At 47.1% G+C, this 15,958-nt stretch overlaps 1 protein-coding gene across 1 annotated transcript in view; it reads left to right on the top strand.

Moving 5' to 3' along the window:
* Positions 1–15,958, top strand: part of LAMB1 (laminin subunit beta 1) — a 44,406-nt gene that overhangs the window by 23,405 nt on the left and 5,043 nt on the right. The window contains exons 22-27 of the mRNA XM_065049017.1: positions 116–333; positions 416–512; positions 9,723–10,092; positions 11,750–11,934; positions 13,089–13,330; positions 15,376–15,579. Of these exons, the coding sequence (XP_064905089.1) occupies positions 116–333; positions 416–512; positions 9,723–10,092; positions 11,750–11,934; positions 13,089–13,330; positions 15,376–15,579 (1,316 nt within the window). The remainder of the gene's footprint in view (positions 1–115; positions 334–415; positions 513–9,722; positions 10,093–11,749; positions 11,935–13,088; positions 13,331–15,375; positions 15,580–15,958) is intronic.

Here is a 15,958-nt window from a genome sequence, read left to right on the forward strand (position 1 = left end):
GGACATGCCGGTATCTGCCCACACCTCTGGGGACTCAGAGAATAAACTAAATGCAATGGGCAGTTTGGTAACGAGAGGGCAGGCTAACATGGAGGCACCACGCTCTTTCCCACAGAGTGCGTCTGCAACTACCTGGGCACTGTCCGGGAGGACTGCGAAGACTCGGAGAACTGCCAGTGCGAGGCGGCCACAGGACAGTGCCGGTGCCTCCCCAACGTGGTGGGGCAGACCTGTGACCGCTGTGCCCCCAACACGTGGCGCCTGGCCAGCGGCTCCGGCTGCGAGCAGTGCAGCTGCGACCCTGCGCGCTCCCTGGGACCTGCCTGCAATGAGGTGAGGGGGCTCGGGACACCCTGCGGTGGCTCGGCCTCTGCTCCGGTGCCAGGTGGTCATGTCTCCTGTTACTCTTCCGCAGTTCACAGGGCAGTGCCAGTGCATGCCGGGCTTTGGAGGCCGGACCTGCCGGGAGTGCCAGGAGCTCTTCTGGGGTGACCCAAGCGTGGAGTGCCAAGGTGAGTCCTGCGCCCGCTTTGGTGCACCCTACCTGCTCCTTTTGGAAATGACCTGTTGGACAGTGGCCGGGCACACTGTCACCGCCCGGTGCACTGGGACACCACTGCTAGGAGCAGCCCCTCTGGTGTGACAGGACCCGCATGAGCCTTGGAAATGAGGGAGGAAGGTGCGGTGGGGTCTGTCTCTGGGGTTTTGGTGCCTCCAGGAAAAGGAAGCACAGCAGGAGCCCAGCCTGATGGTTGACTGGTTTATTTTATTTCTGTTGAATCCTTATTTAGGAGCAGTTGTCCTGTCTAGTAACCAACTCTTCTTTAACCTTTAGAGTGCAGTGCTGCCAGGTAAGCCAGTGTGGCAAGAAAATGTAGCCCAAGTGTTTGGGTTGGAGAATTGGTCTGGAGATTAATTTCTTTTGCCCTTTGTTTGTATGTAGTGGAAGACTCCTGTCTCCTCTTCTGTCTTGTTAGGGAGGTTGGGGCTGAAGAAATAAGGTTTTTGATTTAGTAGGAGACTTTCCTTATACTTCAGATGAGAATAAAGTAGCAAGCAGAGATCATGCAGTGGGTTAGTCATAGCTACGTGCCGCAAAACAGAGCGCCATGAAGTCTCTTGTTTAGAAAACTGGATTCTCTCTGTCCTTTCATTATAAACAAGTCTGTTCATTAGCTGGAAAAGAAACTTCAAACACTGTCCAGACCAGAACAAACTTGTATCTCTGATCTGTTCAAATAGGAGCCTTTGCCAGGAGGGTTTGCAGTAGATTAAGGTATTTTTTTCCTGCAGGGAGGAATGTGCTTGCTGTGGTCTTTAATAAATCCCTTACAATAGAGATACCTTAGAGCCCATTATCTAACCAGATAGGCAGGTCACAGCTACTTGGTTAATGCAGCAGATGAAAGGACTGGGGAATTGTCTCGGTTCCTGAGTACATATTGGGTTTCTCGGGAAGGCTGTGTGTGTTCTGGCATGGTGAGGGGCGCTGACCCTGCCGGCTCTGGGGCAGGGATTGTCTCTTGGTATCAGCTGTCTCCATCAGGGTTTATTGATGGAGCCCATCTGCATACCTTATCAGCAGGATTTTGCCATGTACCAGCATTTCTGGCCTCTCACGGAGTTTGTGCTGCCTTTTGAGCATGTGAAAACCTGCTTTTTAACATCTCTGAAGTAAAGAGCGGATATATTCTTCAGAACCTGTTTACACCATGCAAACTCTATGCTCTCTTTCCAACCCACTGCCCCTTCTGCCTCCAAGTGACACACGAGACTTGCTTGGGTGAAGATGCAGATATTCCTTCAGGATTGCATCCAGTGGGAGGTCTCTGTGGCAGGTGGGGAGAGCTGCTGCCCGGGGCTGAGCCAGAGCAGCCTGGGGTGCAATGCCCTGGATGGGCTCCAGGCATGGGCTCACTCATGGAGCGCATCCAGCCCCACGGTGCTGCTGCCCTGTCTCCCATCCTTCCTCGGCACGGGGAGAAGCAGCTTCACGTGGTCCAATGAGCGAAGGGGTGATGTTCAGGCTGACAGCCGTGCAGCAGCCCCATGGTCAGGGAGTAGGTCTTGGCAGCAAGCGGTGTGCAAGCAAACTGGGAAAATGTTCCGTTTAAGGAGTTGCAGAGCAATGTCCCTGGAAAATAACTTAAATATGGCCTGTGGCCAAGGTGAAGCTGAAACTGAGAAGAGGATTTGTCACAAAGACATCAGCTTCAGCTGCAGTGGGGGACACAGACCCCTGGCTGTAGCATTTGCCACCTGCCCTCAGTGACATACTTGTGCTGGCCTGAGCAGCCAAAGTGGCCACGTTCTGTGCCGCTTTTGGGAAGAAAAACTTATCTGGGTGTGGAATGATGAAAGAGCACTGAACCATGTGAATATGGATGGATGGTCCTCACTGTGGGCACCGAGCTGATGCAGACGTGTGGATGTCAGTCCCAATGACTCCAGGGATGGATACACCACTAGCTGGGGCAAGTGGCTCCTGTCCAAGGTTGGAAGTCGCAGGGTGCCTCAATCAAGGGACAGAAATGTGTCATCTCTTCACAAGAGATCTTCAGGCTGTTGGCACCCGGAGACACAAGCTCTTGCTGAGAAATGAGGACTGTACTGCCCACACTGCTGTGACACCCTTTACAAATGTTTTAAATAGTTAAAAAAAGTGAGCTCCTGTGAACACAAGTGCCTGGAAATAGCCTCTGGACACAGCTATGTGGAGATGTACAAAATGGCCCACCCAGGACAGGCCAGGGGCCACAGTCCCCCATGGGTTCCCAGTAGCAGCACCAAGCTGTGGATGTGGCACCAGGGTCCCAGCACACTCCACTGGAAACCAGGCTCCAGGGCACGCTTCACCGCCATCCCCATCAGTGGCAGTGACAATTGCCAGCTGCTGCCTGTGACCTGCTTTGTGGAAATCTTGGTAAGATGGGAGACAGTGAAGCAGAAGTTGCGGGAGGCAGGTTTTTGCACCCCTTCTGGGTGCTTTGATTTGCAGTCTGTGCTCCCTGCAGTGGAGAGAAAGGGTCATCTGATGTGTCCTCTCCGCATGTCGCCAGTGGTCACACTGGAACCAGACCTCTGGGACAAGCTAAGGTGGGTGCCTACCTTTGGGCAGCGTCTCGACCCCTCAGTACTGGGTACCGTCCCACCACCCACAGGTGTCTGTTGGGGATTAGACACTGCAGCCAGCCTGTAGGACTGTTACTTTGGAGACTGCTTACCCCATGCTTCAAAAAAGCGAAACAGTTACTTGTTTTATGTAACATAATGCCTGGAACAAGCACAGGAGAGGCACAGAGGATTGGGAAAAGCCCAGCGCCTCTCTTTTGGCCTGGTGTGGGTCCCCAAGAGGGTTACAGCGAGCAGGAGCTGTGTGTGCAGTGAGCGTTGTCTGCTTGGGGGCGGCAGCAGCAGTCCCTTGGCAGGACTCTCTGCTATGAGCTACACGCAGCTCTACACGAGCCCGCATGTGAACATGAGTGTGTGCATAACCCTTGCTAAGGTAGTAAATAGCAGGATTACAATTTTCATCAAACTCCGAGTCTCCCAGGCATTTCTGCTGGAGCTTTTCCAAAGCCTGGCAAGCACAGTGCAGGACCCAGCATGCTGAGCCCTGCGCCGACCTCAGCCCGCGGAGCACATTTCTGGCAGGAGGCTCCTGCTCCCGGGAAGCCTCTGAGATACGGTGTGGCTGCAGAGGCAGCTCAAACAGTACCCTGCACAGCATAGTTGAAGTTTATGTTTCATATAATATGAAGATGACAATTTTACTATCATGACTGTTTTAATTGAACAAAACAGAACAGAGTGCAGTTAGTAGAAAGGCGCTGTATGAGATTGCAGGTTAGGTTGTATTACTATCTCCTTTACAAGAAGCATACCTTTGTCAATATTTTTCTGTGTTGGCCTTGACTGCCAAGCCCTATTGTTAGAAACAGAATTTAATTGAACTAAGATGACAAAAAGCCATGTTTTTATCAAATACTCATTGCATACATTGGCAGAAAGTTGTTTTTCTCAGTTTTTGGTCTTTGTTACATAGCTGGTGCCAAAACATCTGTTCACTGAAAATTACTCCATTGCCATTTAAGAATAGGCTTTGTAATCTTAATTCAACACCTGGATCTTATACTAGTCATGTAGGCTGTTTTATATGAGGTGTTTATAGTGCAGAGAGAAGGATTAGCAGATGTTTCTTTTCCTTCAAAGTGTCTAAAGGAAGTCAGACATCCTACACTAAAGGAAATATAATTTTCACTTTGCATTTCATAATTTCAGTTGACTTGTGGTCTTAAAATACTCATTGTTTGAAGAAAATTGCCCTTTTGGCAACGTCTACTAGCATGTTAAAATGCAGCATAACTCTAGTAATTGTAGGCTGGGATCTTATCTTAACACTCCTACTGAAAATGATAATGCGGAGGAGCTAGCAATATGCTTACAGGGTAATTTAAATCAATAGCTGATTATTCAGAAGAAATTTGCTAGCTCTGCAAAACTTTCAACCTTACAAATTGCTGAATGGTTTTATCATCATAGTGCCTCGCTACCACTGGGAAATGACGCCAGGAAATCATGTTTGAACGAACCCTTTGTTTTTTTTGCTGCGGAGGAGTTAAACATTTGATGCTCTCTGTCCTCAGTCTCAAGCAGTAAAGAAAATATTTCTGCAAAAATGATTTCTGTTCTGTGTAGGATGGTGTATGACACTCACTTGTTCCTAACCTCCTGCAACAAGGCATCAAACACTGAGACTGATCTCTGCACAGCCCTTCCATTTTATCATCTTGGCTGTGTTATCAACTGCTCTGGCACACCTTAGTTTAAATTAAGTGATATGCAAATATGCACATAATAAATTACAGTAGCTCAGATGGAAGTGAACTGTAAATATTTAAAAGCAGAGGGAAAGGTAGCAGTGCTGTCAGAGTAAGTGAAAGATAAAGTGGTTCATAGATCTTTGTGAGCTTGAAGCAAACCACTTGAGCTAGTAATTTACTGCTTTGGGATTTCTTCCCTTAGGTTCCTACAAGACTACCTTCAATAAATGTGTGAGTGTTACTCTAATCTCTTAATATCAGGAAAAAAACATTACTGAAAGCAAAATGTATTGATCAAGGTGGTATAAAAATCACTCGTGGATACTCTGTGCATGGACATGTGTGCACATGTGTTTGTGGACAGATGCAGCTCCAATCTTTTGTAGTTGTAAGCTGCTAATGAGCAGATCCTGACTGAAGAATTTGGCTAGAAGATTTTCCTGTCAAAAATGTGATTTCACTTAAGTTGGAGTATGCCACATAATGTCTAATTGAGTTAAACACTCAATTAAAGAAAACAATACACCCAGTTCCAAAACGACATGTCGAAACAGGAACCTATTGTTTAACTTAGTAAATGCTCCTTTGAAAACCCTCAGATCTTTGACCGATGGTTTCAAAAAACTTCTTTTCATCCAGTATATTTTCTGTGGGAGGAACTGCAGTGTCCTGCACTGCTTACCCGGGGACACATTTGATCCCTGTCTAGCTGATCTTCAAAGCAAGCAGCCCAGTCTGTGTTAGCCTGCAGCCCCTCACCCTGGCCTTCATCCACCCCTCTGGGTGAAGGGAGAATAATCAGCCATTTGTCTTGAAGGCCATTTCCAACCCAAACTGCTTAAGGCATTTAAATACCTTGCAGTAAACTCAGTATCTGTGTGGTTTTACAGCGCAAAATGAACCACTGTTCCCAATTGCTAATCACATAAACATAGGTAGGGCATTTAGAAAGAGCTTACAGGACTTTATATCTTATTCCACAGATAGCATGTTAGATGGAGTATAAAGCCATTGCCAGCTACTGGATAATATCTGAAACACTTCTGCATCCCTAGGTGTGCCTGCATGCTTCTTTTCCTTGGGGAAAATTAGATAAACCATGCATATGCTAAAATTAGATGTGGTATAGCTGCTCAGGTGTTACCTCAGACTTACGCGTGTGCTGGGTAGAGCCAAAATCTCCAGAGCCAAGCTATACTTTGAAGGTCATGTTTGCGTTAGCCTGTTTGAGTACCTCAGAAGCCAAACTGCTGTAATAGAGAGCATCGCTAGTACGGGACCACACAGGAGTCAGCTCACATGGTGGCCATAGGAGTAGCTGGACATTAACAAGGAGGTGGTGGAAGTGCAAGAACTCTGCTGTGGCTAGGTGTGATGCTGGGGTGCTTTGGCCAGTCATGCTGGTTATTCTGGCATGGTGTTCACTGTTTCTAGCAGGTGATGGGAATCAAGGCATCTCATGTGTTCACATCCCAGTTCATTAGTGGTGATTATCAAATGTCACACAAATCCTTTTGGTGGGTGTGCACCCACTGTCATAAGTGATGGGTGTTTTACTTGGCACATGGTTATTCTTCCTTGAGCCATTCGCCAATCCTGTGCCAGCCTTTTCCTCTCCATGCCAACTAGGAGGTTCTCCTTTGCTTTCACACAGATCCTGCCACTGTCTCTGTGCTGTTGTCTCTTTAGGAAAAAGTTGTGCCTTGAAATCTCACAGAGACCAAAGGTGCTTGGTAACCAGGCATTGCATGAGGCAAAGAAGTGACACCTGTGCACTGGGCTATTTGCCTGGTGGCCCATGGTGTTCAGGGTGCTCTTCACTATCTAGAAGCCTTTATATGATCTTGTCTTAGGCTTGCTTACCTCCTCTTGGGAAGTTACTACAGCTGAAGTCAGTTGAGGGTTTGATTCCCACCATCCTGTATAGGGAAGATGCTCTCTGCAAGGGCTTTGGATGTGCTCCATTCTAGGGTGTGAAATATCGTGGTGGTGGTGGCCAGGGCACGGGGTGGAGGACTCCCACCATCTCCAGGGCCTTTTATGGAGAAGTCCTGTTCCAGATGGCCTCAGAGAGCAGAAGAGCAGTTTCTGTGGGTTTTTGGCTGGACAAATTTGGTTATTAATGCCTTGTCGGAAATTTGGACCCAGCATCATCATAGAAGCGCTTGGGGACTGACTCCAGCAAGGAACAGAAATGGTTTTTCACCTGTGGCTGAAGTGCTTAGCTAAGGTCATCCAGACTCTAAAAAAGGAGATTGCATGTAACCAAGCACTGGCATGCACGTGTCATTTGTGAGATGAAAGGTTTGCTCAGAGGATGTGAGCTGTAAGGAGAGCAGTGATGCTTTTGTGAGAATTTAAAAAATGTTTCAGTCCATGCCGCAGTAAGGAGTTGTCCAAGGGCTGTAGCTAGAAAGACCATACCACCAACATGTAGAAATGCCTCTGAAATTTTCAAAATGGAAAGAAAATAAAATTGACTGGAATCTTCTTACTCCGGTTCTGAGGGAGGCTTTTTCTTGTCTTCCTTTACACTATGTGATTTTACCTAAAAACAGAGGTAAAATTATCTTCAGTTTTACCTTATGGGTTGAAAGCTGGTGTGGTCCTGTGCACAGTCAGTGACGTTGGAAGATCATGAAGAAAAGAGCGAGCAAGTGTGAAGCCAGCCCTTTTGAAAGCTATTTTATATATGTTTTATTCATGCTACGGAAGTAATGCAGAGCCAGCATTGCCTGCTTCTGTCCTTGATAGAGAATCCTCCGCTGGAAAACAAAAGAACAAACCAGTAATGTTTTTGGCTGCCTTGTACAATTTTCTTGTGGGTCCCACAGAGCTCAGTTGAGAAGTTTTGTTGAATTCTAAAAATACGATTCTTCCAATTGTTGTGCTGTATTAAGGATTGTTTAGTCCTTTGCTCTTTATTATCTCCTAACAGGCAGCTGTGGAGTTTGGGTTTTCACTTTGCAAACAAGTCAGTACTTAAATTCTCCTCTCCCCTTCCCCAGCATTTTCTGGCACCACAGATTTTGGAATCCACATTACCATGTAAATGCTACTAAAGCCGTGTTGTCTGGCTTTCCTGAACATGTAGGTATTCAGGAGTAGAATTACCAACATGTTGTGGGTTTTTTTCGCTTTAAGCTTTTTAAATCCTCAAGTAAATATAGTGATCTGATTTGCCAGCAGAAGGTATTCATGTAACTTGATCAAATCTTGGGATCTTTGAGAAAAACCACATGCTATTTAGCCTCTTTCTATGCAGAGGAATTTGAACAATTCATCATTATACCGAGGGCCTTATTAGTTGACAGAAGGGTTAACTGACCTCCTTCAAACAGGAACTCTGACAGTTTGCCTGCAGGGAACATATTCCATGGTGAGCTGACTACTTAAGCACTTTCGATGTAAAGTAAAAACAATCTCTTGTGTCAGGGTATAATTCAAAGAACAAAGGACCATTTTGCTCAATTGTGCAGGCAGCAGAAGTTATTTTTGTCTCTTGCCTCTCATATTCACATTGTACAAGAAAGTCGTTTTGTTGAGGAGCGATTTGTTCTGCTGAGGCTCTTTGTGTAATTTTTGAACTGAAGACCACCACTGTGTTTTGCCATTGAAGCAAACAATGTGCAATCTTGAAAACGGCTTTGTGTTTTGCCCTTTTTTCAAGGGGGCATGTGCTTGTGGTGTGTGAATTGATTTATGGACCTTTTTGAGCCATTAACCTCTTTCAAGGATGCCTGGTAAATGGATGTGTAAGTGAAGGCTTTTATCAGGTATGGAGGTCTTTTTCCTAGTCAAGGAATGTGTGCTTGACCTGCTTTGGCTGTATTTTGCCACAATGGTAGGTAGATGACCTGCCTATTTTCAAGGTCCCTCTTTCTGTTCTTTGCTATCATCCCTTTATTAAAAGCTTTGCGGGTTGGTAATTTGCTCTGCTGCTGCTGGTGCCTGTGTAATTAAGGAGGAGGAGAGGTCAAGTGACAGCTCAGCTGCATGGAAGCGCTTCTCCTGATAGCCTGATTGCATACAAAGCGTGTGTCTGTGCTTCTACAACTAACCATGTATCAGTTAGTTAATTGAGTAACTTCTCTTCGTGGTGGGTTAGTGCTGAAGAGGTGCATCTTTATTCTGAAAGCTTATTCAAATAACATGTTGCCCAAACCTGGTTGCCCAAATTTGGCAACCACCTGGCATCCCTGGGTCTTACCCTACTGGCATATAAGGATAGGAAGGTGTTCACAGTTAACAAAAATAAGAAAGTCCATTTCAGGAAGGCGTGTTTTGTGGTAGGGAGCTCCACCACTAAACTGAGTGCTGTGGAATCAACTATGGCCTTTTATTGTGCTGGTTTTGGGAGGTGCATGGGAGGATGGTTGGTTTTTGATCTGCTGGGTTCCTCAGTTGATCCCTACTCCTATGCTGGAGGAGACAGCCCATGGTTGTTCCTTGTTCACTTCTTCTATTTCACTCATGTTTTGCTCTTAAACCCCTCTGCTATGTGTCTGCCTGTTGTTTCTTTTCCCATCTGGAAAGCCTTACCCTACTTACTCTTCATTGTAGGAGTGAAACTGGCATCTTTGTCTTCAGTTGCAATCCAACTGACATCCAAACGTTGCAAGAAGTGTCCATCCTTTCACCATTATTGTGGTTGTTTCTGAGATGTGCAAATCCTGGTCTCTGCTAGAGTTATTGCCTTGTCTCTCTCCCCTTCCACACTCAGCTCTGGTTCCCCCGTAGCCAAGCAGACACATCCGTAATTAGCTGATTATAGTCCAGACATGGCACACTTTGATACATCGCTACTCCGTTAAAACTGGTTGATGTTTTTTTCTCCCTGCCAATGTCAACATCATTTCCCTCACCGTAGCCTTCACGCATGCCTTTTTCTCCTTCCAGCTTGTGACTGCAACCCTCGTGGCATCCAGACCCCGCAGTGTGACCGCGCCACCGGGCAGTGCATCTGCAATGAAGGGGTGGAAGGGCCGCGCTGCGACAAGTGCTCCCGGGGCTACTCGGGCTTCTTCCCTGACTGCGTGCCGTGCCACCAGTGCTTCGCCCTCTGGGACGTGATCGTCAGCGAGCTGGCTAACAGGACTCAGCAGTTCCTGGATAGGGCTAATGCCCTCAAAGTCACTGGAGTCACTGGCCCATACCAGCAGACGCTCAGCACCCTGGAGGAGAAGCTCAGTGAAATTAAAACCATCATTGCTCAAAATCCAGCTGCTGAGCCCCTGAAGAACATTGGGAATCTCTTTGAGGAAGCAGAGTGAGTACAGTTGCAGTTGCGTGGATAAGTCTAGTGTGGGAAGGAGTGGGAGAGCCAGCGAGCTGGGATTTGCTGGAGTGACCCCGGCTGGGTGAGGTGCGCTGGGGCTCCCGTGCTGGTGGAACACCTCACGGTGCTCAGCACAGCACTGAGCATCCATCCCGCCAGCCGCATGCCGGGGAAGGCAGGAGCAGCACGGCTGCTGTTCTCTGGGCAGGGGTTGTCCTGCTCCCGCTGCACACCAGGCAGCTAATTACTGCAGAGCCTCTCAGGCTTGCCTTGCGCTCCCCCGGGGCAAAGGACAAACACTGCTATTATGTGAGAGAATGAAGAGGGGAGAGATTAAATTCCTGGATTTCCGTGTGTAACCGATGAGTTGGAAACTTGGGATCCTTTCTGAACTCAGTGTGTGGGAGGAAGTACCAGCTTCATAACAAGGATTGTTTCCATTTTTCTCGAAGTAGGAGCCTTCTATTTAGTTTCAGGGCTAAGCATACAAAAGATGGTAGTTTGTGCTTTTGCATATGGGGCAGTTTAACACCGAGTAGGATTACAGATGCTTTCTAGCTGTGTATGCAACTGCTTGAGCATTGGCAACTGTTTGGGCATTGTAAAGGGGACTGCACAAAGCCAAGGGGCGAGAATTAAAGCACAAATGTCTCAATTAGGGATACGCTTGTGCCCTGCAGCTCCCCCTCTCCAGCTGGAAAGCTGGGGGCTGCGGCTGGATTTGGGATCTGTGTGTGCTGAGGGAGGTCAGAGCAGCGCAGGGGCTGCTTTTCCCTAACTAAATATATATATATATATGTATATATATTTATCTGTTTTTGCTCCCCTCTGACTATAGAAGTAGTACTGGGCTTTGAAGGACTCCTGGAAAACAGCAAGCTGTTGGGCCATTGAGAGCTGTAAATTGCTCACAGAGCTTAAATACTGCCTGATTCTTTCAGAATGCGGAAACATGGGGATCAGTGGGATCACCATGGATGGGAATAGCTTCCTATGCCCGCTTGCGTTCTACAGCAGTGCTGATGTGTAACATACACTTGATTCGCGTTTTAGGGTTATCCCACAAGCTGAAGCCTGCTCTGTGTCTCACTGAGGCCATGCTGAATGCTGAGGGCAGGAGATTTTCCTTCATAGACCTAGAGAAATGGCTGACGAGGAGGCATCTTTACAGATGAGTTAAAAGAATCCGTTGTGTTAAAACTAAGGCTTCCCCCCGCCCCACTTCCTGCAGTTGATCTGTCCCATGAGCTCGTGGTAATCAAAACTGCATTTGTAGCTGTGTGGGATGGGAAGCAAATTATGTATGGATCATAGTAGTCAACCCTGACCTATGCAGTTGCCATGACACAAGAGCATTACACCAGTCCTCTGGAATCTGCCTTCAGTTAATCTTACACAAAGCAGCTGTTTTCTGAGCAATTTGGTGCTTTGAGTTTATAAACGTGCTGTAGATTAAAAAGCAGTTTTGTATGATAAAGGAAACAAACCAATGTTTAGGTAGGCGTGTTGTTACACATCACAGCTCCACCGAGGGAGGACAGGTCCTGCTGTGGGAGAAGTTCGGCACCGCTCTGACCACCACTGTGAAGTGAAGCACCGAGGCTTACAACCCTTCCTTCTCCCCCTGTCCTGTGCCTCTGTTTTACAGAAAGCTGACGGCAGATGTTACAGTTAAGATAGCCAACATAGAAGAAAACCTGTCAGCCTTAGCAGCGAAGAGCAATAGCACAGACACTGACCTGAGCGTGCTGGAGACAGATGCCAAAAGCCTAGACCGTGTCGTGAAAGAGCTTGCAGAACAGCTAGAGTTCATCAAGATCTCTGATGTTCGGGGTAAGCGTCGCAGGGAGGGGGAGAAAGCATTGGGATAGCCAAGGATTTAATTAGTGCATGATTTTAAACACCAGGTTAATCTTCTAACTTATAATAAAGCACAGTTCCTAAGAGGGCAGCTTCTTTCTGTGCATGAGCAGGGTTGCTGATGCAAGCAGGAATTTTGTTCTGCCCCCCTCACCCTTTCTCTCTCCCTCTGCACATTGCAAAGCCGGCTGAAGTTCTCGAGGCACAGGGTTGTCTCAGAAGCTCTTTATTAATACATTTTAGACAAGACACAAAAGGTGAAAGTGCAGCAGAATCCAAAATACACCTGGACATTTCCCTTGCTCTCCCCAGTCTGTTAAAACTACCTGGGTCTTGGTGACTAAGAGCACACTGTAAGGGCTGAGTTCTTCTGAGCCACCCAAGCCTTGCATGCCCATTGGCACCTTGAAAGGGACCAAGAATCCAAATTTGCTGGAGAAAGAGGAATGCTAACAGATTCTTTGGAAATTTTGAAAGCTGACTTAATTCCAACTTGAAACAAAGGAATTATTTTTTTTTTAAGATGTCCTGAGATTGCTCTCAGCAAATGTGGGATTTTGCAGAGTAAAACAAGTAGGATGTAGAACGGAGGAGGCCAGAGCTTGTGGCTTTCTGCAGATTGTGCCCCCCAAACAGGGTCCCTCACACCCGCTCAGGGCCTCTCCCGGAGTTGTCCAAAACTAACAGTTCCATAAATCAGCGTCTTTCATCAAGCAGTTGTTTCTTGGGAAAGCTCTGACCAGTTTCCAAGCAGTGACTCCATAAGCCAGACATCCCAGGGCAAGCAATAAGAACGGGTGGGATAAATTAATCCTTAGAAAACAGTGTTGCCCTATGGATCTCCTTTTGCCCTCAGGGCAAGCAGAATTCAATCACCAGGGTCACAGAAAGGCTTAACTTTAAAATCTAGCAAACTTGATGCACTGTCAACCAAGCAAGAAAGGAACCTTTTTTTTTCCACAAGAGGCCAAATTCTGTCATCTTTGCAACGGCGCTGAATACAGCTGCAGAAGCTAGTGTTTGCTTTCACTTGATATTCATATCGCTAACCCTCATGTGGCACCTGCCAGCCTCCGTAATATAAAGGACTTAACAGATTTCTGAGCAGCTCCATCTGATTTCTACAGGGGCCTTGGACAGTATCACCAAGTATTTCCAGATGTCCCTGGAGGCAGAGGAGAGGGTCAATGCCTCCACTGTGTACCCCGACAGCGCTGTGGAGCTGTCAGCACAAACGCGGCAAGAAGTGGAGGACTTAATCAGCGAGAGGGAGGCCCACTTCAAGGCTAAACAAGAGGAGCAGTCCCGCCTTCTGGATGAACTGGCCGGCAAGCTGCAGAGCCTGGACCTCTCCGAAGTGGCTGAGAAGGTACGCGGCTGACAATCGCTGGTATTATAAAACCTGTAGCAAAAATAAAGTGGGGTTTGCTAAGAAGTGCTGGCAGGGAGGAACTGTTTGGAGCTCGACAGTGTGAGACGCAGTTTGTTTGTGAAAAGTGCACATTTCTTGACTGATGGGGTATTTTATGGGCTAGACCAGGGCTGTTTGATCAGTGGGCTGTCAGACCTACTGGCTTTCAGGCACCAGCATTTCACATTGAGCTCCCTCCTACCTCTCCCTAGCCCTCAGAGAGCACCTGACTTTTCCTCCCCCCAGCTCTAACCCAAAGCTCTTCGCTGTGGATAGATCTCCCATGGGCCAAAAACTGTAGTGAGTCTGTTGGACCGAGATCCATCCTCTTAGGCCTGTCTTCAGTCCATGTGCTTGTTTTCTCCAGGCTCTTCTCTCCTTTTTTGCAGTTCCATGGGTACAGGCTATGTGTGGGGTACAGGCTATGTGTGGGATACAGGTTATGTGTGAGGAACAGGCTATGGCTGCAGCACCCAGCCAGGCACTGCTTCTGCTCGCGCCGCCCTCCGCACACCATACTGCCGTCCTCCTGCTTGAGACAAAGCAGAACGTACAGGGAGCTGGAGTCAAAAGGGCATTTTCTCTGTTGAAGCTGCCTGCTCATCTGTAAATACGATCGAGGTGGCTTTTTCTTGGGAGAGGCTGGGTGTTCCCTCGGTTTCGCTTTGAAGTCGGGCAGCTGCTTTCAGAGAACAACCCTGCACAGGGCCAGCGGGGGGCTGCTCGTTAACTCCCCTGGGCAGCCCAGGCCTCTGCTGGAGGTTGAGTTCTTCACACGCTGAATTGTCCCAACTGCAGTCATCCCTCCCGACTCCCCCAGCCCTCCCCTGTTCTCAGCAGGGAAGACAGAGGCATCTTTTTGTTTAGCTTCCCTTCCCTTACATTCCTGCCCCACTGTTCTTGAGGACTGAAGATGCTGGGTAGATGTTTATCAAGGCCATAAACACTGAATTGCTTGGAGGTGTAATCACGGGACACACACAAAACCGTCTTGCTTTCTAGTTACCGCGGGTTGCGTGCCAAGCAGGTAAGAGGGACTCATTTACACTTCACAGGAGGCAGCTGCTGCTAACTTGGCACAGCCCCCAGGTTTTCCCAGAGTGGTTTTTTGGCTGCAAAGTAAGTGGTTAGTGACTATCATTTGGCAAAAGGGGCCGGGTAGAAAGGGAAAAGAACCTCACAGGAATGAGCAATTTTCCAGTTTTCTTTCTGGCTGAAACAACTCCTGAGTGATTTCATTGTCCAAAGAATTGACCAAGTGGACAATTCTCAGTACAATGTTGCTGATTAAAATAATTTTGCTTTAAAAAAAAAAAAAGTCTACCCTGAAATGTTATATGGGTACACATCCTTGACAACAATCCACAAACTGGGAAATGTTCTGGAAAGATGAAATCAGAGCAAACATTTGGTGGAAGGGAATGGGACAGCTTTTTAAGGGAGATGAAGAAAAGTTTCCTGTTCGGCTTACTTGGAGCAGTTCAGCTCATATTCCATTTCTAGGCCATTAGTGCAAAGGAAAAGATACTACTCTGCACCAAACGTGTTCTTCCATATGAAATAGCTGATTGGAATGGCCAGTTTTTCCTCCAGCAGTAGTGAAGACTGATTTCAAACAAAAGCTACTCAGGCAGGAGTAGCTTCCAGCTTGAACCAAAGCTTAAGGGCAGGTTTCCAGTGAAAGATGATGTACAGGAAAAGTAGATGAAGCGAGGCAGGGCTTCCCTCATAACCTCCGGCTACTTCACCATCAGGGTGCTTCGTATTTGTAACCAAGTTACAGGCAGGAAGATGTGGGGGGCGCAGAAAAAAATTAAAGTTGTGCTGGTACAGACCTGCTGCAGGAACCACCTCCTGTTTGCAGCTCATTTAATCACACACACACACACGGGGAACACACTGTGTTTCTGTCATGGTAGAGAAGTGTCCGACTCCATTCCCTTGCGGCTCAGCCATGGAAATAAAGCTGTGATTGTTTCCCTTTGTCAAATGTGTCTCTGCAGACATGTGGCACCCCCCAAGGAGCCTCTTGTGCCGAGTCCGAGTGTGGCGGTTTGAACTGTCGAACAGACGATGGAAAGAAGAAGTGCGGAGGACCTGGCTGCGATGGGCTGGTGACCGTAGCTCACAATGCCTGGCAGAAAGCCATGGATTTTGACAGAGACATCCTCAGTGCATTAGCAGAAGTTGAACAACTCTCCAGAATGGTAATGTGCCAAATCAATTGTTAGATATTAAAAAACAAACAAAAAAAATCTTTTAGTTGTAATACAAGTTTAGACACTAATTGACGAAGTATGTGCCTGGCTTATTTCAAAATACTTCTTTTCAGTTGTGTAATTTCATCATGCTTGTAAAGATCCTCAGAAAGGAGCATGCTAGAGTGAAGCTCTAAACATTAGCCTGAGTTGTTTAAACTAGCATTGCTGGTATGGATCATGGCCAGCTCTTAGAAGTGTTCACTGAGTTTTATGAGAAAAACCATTTCTCATTACTATTACCTCTGACTCCAATCAAATTTTTGTTTTAAACTAGGCCTTAAATCATAAGCAAATATGCAATCAAGCCTTCTATTTTTCCTCTTTA

Source organism: Columba livia, chromosome 1, assembly GCF_036013475.1.
Source record: "Columba livia isolate bColLiv1 breed racing homer chromosome 1, bColLiv1.pat.W.v2, whole genome shotgun sequence".
NCBI lineage: Eukaryota > Metazoa > Chordata > Aves > Columbiformes > Columbidae > Columba > Columba livia.